This window comes from Oryza brachyantha, chromosome 10, assembly GCF_000231095.2.
Source record: "Oryza brachyantha chromosome 10, ObraRS2, whole genome shotgun sequence".
Lineage (NCBI taxonomy): Eukaryota > Viridiplantae > Streptophyta > Magnoliopsida > Poales > Poaceae > Oryza > Oryza brachyantha.
Genome location: NC_023172.2, coordinates 4,484,848 through 4,491,270, shown reverse-complemented (window position 1 = coordinate 4,491,270; position 6,423 = coordinate 4,484,848). Strand labels below are relative to the sequence as shown.

At 52.9% G+C, this 6,423-nt stretch overlaps 1 protein-coding gene across 1 annotated transcript; it reads right to left on the bottom strand.

Moving 5' to 3' along the window:
* Window positions 1-2,606: 2,606 nt before the first annotated feature.
* On the bottom strand, window positions 2,607-4,803 carry LOC121055546 (classical arabinogalactan protein 9-like). The gene is made up of 2 exons (XM_040528247.1): window positions 4,521-4,803; window positions 2,607-2,803 (listed from the first exon to the last, which is right to left on the bottom strand). The coding sequence occupies exons 1-2, from the start codon at window positions 4,801-4,803 to the stop codon at window positions 2,607-2,609; spliced, it is 480 nt and encodes a 159-aa protein (XP_040384181.1).
* Window positions 4,804-6,423: the final 1,620 nt, after the last annotated feature.

Here is a 6,423-nt window from a genome sequence, read left to right as displayed (position 1 = left end):
TCTAAAGTCGAGTCATCCAAGTTGCCTCGATCTAGGCAATTGTCCTCAAAATGGTTTTCAACCTCCAAATGACCTTCAGCCATCCGAACGGTCCGAGTGTCTCCCAACTCAGAGCTTGCCTGGATGATGAACAATGCCGATTGGAGGAACAATCTCAGCAACTCAAGGCTGAAAAAGAGGGGCTTCGCCGAAGCAAAAGTTTCCACCTCTACAACAAGCTGGACCGTCAATGCAATGAGCACGAGGACGGATGTCGACAAGGTCGCCAACATAGCGGTCGGGATTATAGGAGTCAGAGCTTGTTGTCAAGGCATTGGTCACCCGAGAGCTCTGACAACAATGTAGATGACGATGTCCCGGTGTTTAACAAAGACTTGAGCCAGGTCACTTGGCCGACTGGTTTCCAACCAACTAGGATAGAAAAATACGATGGCTCCTCTGACCCCAAATCCTAGTTGATGGTGGTGGATTAACGTAGATAGGCAGATGAGCTTTCATTAGTGGGGATGGCTAGAAAGGTCTACCCAGTGGAATCTAAGTGTATTTTTGTGCTTTACATCCCCTTGGAAATGCCAAAACTCCTCTCGCTGCTAGAAACCGTGTTCGACTAGAGTGCAAGAGAGTTCATGGAGCCAATGCTACCAAAGTGAAGTTGTTGATATACTTTGTCATAGAATCTCATAGTGAGTTAAAAAAATAATAGGTCGATATTGCAAGCATGAATCTTGATGGATGATGGATATACATGCATATGAATGTTGACATTACCACCTTTGTCGGCGCGATTTCCAATATTGATGAATGGGAGTTGCAAACTCCTTGAGGTGGTCACAGTTACATTGATCGAGGACATCGCATAATCTATGAGGTGGCGGCGACTACATCAAGAGCATGCCATTGTTGCGTCGCCTCGATCCTAATATGCCGCCTCCACCATAGCAAAGACAAGCCATTGTCAGGATCTTGAGCACGTCAAGACGTCGAATCCCTCCAAATATTATGGCCCGGCTTGCACTACCTCAGGTGAGTAATTCAATCGAACAAAGAGATGCTTGGATTGTAATACTGTTATTTTTTAACTAAACGAACAAAGCATGAGGACAAGTTCTTGAAAAAGACATCATAGTTTTTACCTGAACGAACGAAGCACGAGGGCAAGTTCTTCAAAAAGATTTCATAGGAAGTCTGATCCATTACGAATTTGACAAAAGAATAAATAATTTGACAAGAAAAGAAAAAGGTGTGTTCTCAGTAAGCAATTTCATTACCTGCAAAACCCCACTCTACATGCATTCTTTTTGAACGAAAGGTATTGAAATAGGCAAAGTATACTAGTTGAATATTGTTTTTTGTAAATAACATCACACATGTTCTGTAAAACCCAAATTAGTTACAATTCAATGGACATTCACATTTAATCCAAAGAAAAAAATGTTTTTTTAATCTTATGGGATCACTTATGACTAATATAGACGTAATTAAACAATCCCGTGAGAATCTATCAAAATTTTACCTCTTAATTAATAGTAGATAATCTTGCTAGATGAAGAGAGAAAACACCGTAATTCTTCGATCCAAACATGAATAGATATGTTAATAATAAAATAGAGCGGAAAATTCGAATGAAATTTAAATGCGAAAAGTGTAAATTTAAATGCATGAAATAAATCTAAGTATTAAAAATGAACTTCAAATTTCATTGATCCGAAAAGAAATTGACATAGACTGCATTACAGCAGTGGAACTCTGCAAGAGAGTTTCCCTAAATCTCGCTAAAAACTCTAAACAAAATAGAGCAAAATATAAAATAAACAGGTAGGCACTTTGCCCGGTAATTTTTCATTAAAAAATAGTATAAAATTACTCTCAAAAATATTTTCTTTCCTTCTCAAGGTGCACTTGAAAACATAGTCCTCCACGCCTATTTATTGGTCTAGAATGGCTAGTTCCACCCCTGGGAATAGACCAAAATACCCTTAAAAACATATCCCTTACTCTACTTCATGTCAAAGTATCCCTTACTCTACCTCATGCCAGCTGTCCAATTCAAAAATCCACACTTCCAAATAAGCCACGTGTCCCATTTTTCTAATTTTACACTGCTAATCCCGTGAGCCGCGGACAATCCGGAGGACACCTATCTCTAGCGCATGCACAGGAGATGAAGCTCGCCATGCGTCGGCTCCCAGCTGGATTTCTCCATCGCATCCAACCACCGGCTGCCACGTGGACAAAAGACATCAATCTCCTGCCAACGAGCCCAACTAACCTCCCGTACTCGTGTCCCCCTGTCGGCCCATTTAACTATTTGCCACTCCTAATTTTAGACGATAACATATTTCTCATTCATTGTCTATCACAACCTGAGTTTTATGTTAAGCCTAAATTCCAAAAGAAATTGTTAATTAACAAATGACTTAATTAACTCAGGAAAACCGCCCCCTAAAAAGGAATTAATTTAATTAAATCGAAGTTCGTAAATTATTACTCCCTCTGTACCGGAATGTAAGACGTTGGGGGATTTGAAATTCAAATTAAGAGAGCTTGCGAATTTCCCTTTATGCCCCTTTATCGTCAGCCGCGCAGGCCCGAGCACCGCCGCCCCTCTACTCGCTGTCGTCGGCACGCACCCGAGCACCGCCGTCCCTCTGCTCGCCGTCGTCGGCCCCGCAGGCTTGAGCACGGCCATCCCTCTGCTCGCAGCTGCCGCCTCTCTGCTTATCGCCGTCGGCCGCGCAAGCCCGAGCACCACCGGCCCTCTGCTCGCCACCTCCGTCGAAGCTGTTGCTTGCCACCGTCGGAGCTGCTCGGCATCGCACACTCAAGAGCTCTATCGCTGAAGCTGCTGCTCGCCGTTGCCGGAGGTGCTTTTACCGCCACCGGAGCTGCTCGGGACATGCACCTCAAGTACACCAGCTCCAAGCCGCCGCCGCCGGAGTTACCGAGAAACTACCAAGAACTACTCCAATCCAACCAAGGCCAATTTGGACAATCGGTGAAATCAGGAAGGGACTTACAGTGGTGAGATGACCACCAGAGAGAAGATCTTCCCTGCAATGGAACACAACAACAACCATTATGAGGAACTACCAAGAACTACCTTCCTCTCTCCCCTTCTTCCCAATCCAACCAAGATTACCGAGAAGACAAAGCAATGAACACCCAAAAAGGGAAGAAAAAATAGAGCGATGGGGGAGATGAGCAACACCAGGTCCAGTGTGGCGGGGGATGTTGGCGAGGGAGACGGTGCCGCGGTAGTGGTGTACGTCACCCTCGCTGACGATGACACCCCCGTCGTCGGTAGCCCCAGGATGAGAGCCAAAGGTATCAACTTTTCCACCTCTTGAGGTGGAAACCATGATAAGACTTTTCACCTAACCCTCCCTAGACAATCGCACCGCACTTCAGGTTTCACCCCCTCCTTTACACCAAGTCGGGCAGTCCCCTCTTGTGCCTTGGTGAATCCGGAAGCAGCAGAGGCTTTCGTTACACCACGATTGCCCGTCCATACTCCATCACGCTCACCCTTGCCTTGGTACGTCGAACAGGGACAAGCTAGATTACGAGTCTCACCATTGCCCATTCTGGCTTGTGGTTAGTACGTGTAAGACTTTTAGGGTTTCCTGAGAACCGGTCCTTAATTGCCATGGGCACGACTCTCAAAACCATGCACCCACAATCCACCATAAGCAATATTTTAGTTGTCATTAATCCACATTGGGGAAATGGGTAATGATCACAACCATTAAAGGTCTATCAAAGTCTAATCAATAATTAAATAAGAATTGGTGAGCTAGTTGAACTAAGCATGGCTAAGCATTGACTAACCCTAATTCTAGTCAAATTAACCCTGGGATGACAATAATAATAAATGGGGATCAACGGGTATAAAGGTAAATGCCCAATAGATAAATAAAGTAAATACATTTGAATACAATGCATGTTTGAATGTAAAAGCGGGGGATTTTATAAACATAGGTTCAATATGATCAACGAAGGGTGCCACTTGCCTTGCTTAGACCCACGAGGAACTTCGGCAACGACTTCGGGAACGAACGACGCTGCGACGGGGTCAAAACCTACGACAAACAAGGCAAAACAAACAAAACAGGCTATAAAACTACTGAAACAGAGAAAGAAACTATTTTTAATGGATTCTTGGTATTTTTGTGGATTTAATGAAACTTGAATGGACCTAAACGAAGACTAGATGAATTACTTATGAATTTTAGAAGATTAACTGTGTTTTTAAACCAAACACAAAACCTTAATGAATTATTGCGCAATTAATCGGAGGCATGATGTCAGCACCGAGGAGAGAGGAAAGCTGACAGCCGGGACCCACATGGCGGCAGGAGGTGGTGGCTGGTTAGTGGGCCCCACGGGCAGGGAGAGATGAGGGGAGGCCGACGGGTGGGGTCCACCCGTCGGTGGGGGAAAAACAGAGGAGGGAGAGGGAGGTGGCTTCGGCCGGGCAGGGAAGGAGGCAACATCGGTGGCGAGCGGAGGAGGGCAGTGACCGGCGAGCAGTGCGGAGGGCGCGTCCGGCAGGCGGCGTCGCAAGCGGGCGGCGACGGGCGGTGGTGATCTGGCGGACGGCGATGCGAGAACCGGCGGCGGCGCTGAGAGCGGCGGCGCCAAAGGAGGACGTGGCATCTCGGGGAGAGCGACGGCAGCGGCATGCGAGAACGAGAGGGGATCGCGCGGGAAGGCAGGAGCGGCACCACGACGGCGTGGCGACGGGGACGTCGGGCAGCGACCCGGTGGCAGCAGCGCGCGGCCCTTGGTGCCTGCCGACGGCATGGGGAGCCCGGTGGCGGCGGCGAAGAGGATAGGGAGGGCGAGAGGGAAGAGGAGTTGCTCACCGGTGGAGGTGAAGGCGGGGGCGCGTCGGCGAGGTGGTGGCACACGCGGTGACGGCCGGCGGTGAGCGAGAGCGGTGATGGTGCTGAGAGCGGCGGCACCGAAGGGGGAACGGCGGTAGCTTAGGGAGGACAACGACGACGGCGCGATGAGAGGGCGACGGCGCTCCGGCGTTGGCGACGGCGAGGCGAGGGTGACGACTGACAGAGGGGCGACGACGACGGTTGGAGCGCGTGAGGGCATGGCGGCGGCACCGGCTCGGCGTCCACAGGTGGAGAGGAAAAGAGAGGGAGAGGGAGGACGACGACGGCTTACTGGTGATGGGGATGGAGCGGCAAGTCGGTGAGGCCGGGGATAGGTGATGACTGCCGGCGGCGAAGGAGATCGGGGGCGGCGACGGAGAAGGTGGTGACGGGCGAAGGGACTGCGACAACAACAAGAGCACGCACGCGCGTGGCGGCTGCGTCAACAACAAGAGCACGCACGCGCTTGGCAGTGGCGCCCGGAGGGGGAGAAAGAGGGGGAAAAGGATGGCGGTGGCTCACCGGCGACGAGAACGGCGACGACGAGAGGAGCGAGTGGCGGCTAGGGAGGGGATTTATGGTGGCGGCCGGTGCGTGCGGGAGGTGGTTGTGACAGCCGGCACGGACGCGGAGGAGGCGGGGAGGTCGTTAGCGGTGGCGTGGAATGCGGCCAGCGGTTGCACGCGGCAGTTGGCAGCGGCGTGGGCTTGGGAGAGGTGGCGTGGCCGGGACGCGACGGCGCGGCGGCAAGGGCGCGATAGGCTTGGTGAGAGCGGCGGCTTGGTGCAAACCGGCAGAGCGACGGCGCGGGCGCGCGACAAGACGACGGAGACGGCCGAAGCGCGCAAGAATGCGGCGGCGGCATCGGCTCCGGGACGTGTGGAAAAAGGCGGCGGTGGCTCAAGGAGAGGGGGATTTATAGGTGGCGGCTACCGCGCGTAGGGCGGGGAGGCGGTTAGCGCGACCAGGGTGGACGCGGCGCGGCGAATGCGGGAGGTGGTTAGCGGCGGCGCGGATTGCGGCTAGTGGTGGCGCCCGGCAGTTGCGGCGCAGCCGTTGGGCCGGCGCGGGTGGAGAGGTGGCTCGATCCACGACGCGGCGGCAAGGGCGAGGCACAATCGGCGAGGCGAGGGGCAATGCAGCTCAGCGCGACGGCGAGGTGCGCTGATTGCGGGCGGTGGTTAGCAGCGGCGCGGCTTGGGCACGGCGTGCACATGGGCAAGCGCGAGGGCGGCGTGAGCGCTGGCACGGCGCGGCGACGAGGCGGCGCAGCGACGCGGTGGCGACGGCCACAGTGAGGTGGCACAGCAAGACAAAGGCGGGGAGAATGTGAGGGGGGCGGCCGAGCGGCGCATGGCCACGACGGCGGCGAGGTCGATGGCGCGATTGCGGCCGAGCACGAGGGCGACGGGCGACGTATCGTGGGCACTCGGCTCGTGCCGCGGCGGCGAGGGGTGAAGGCAGAGGAGGGCGGCGGCGCACGGTGCAAGCGCGACGCGGCAAGGCAGAGCAGAAGCGTGCGCAGGTGGATGGTGGT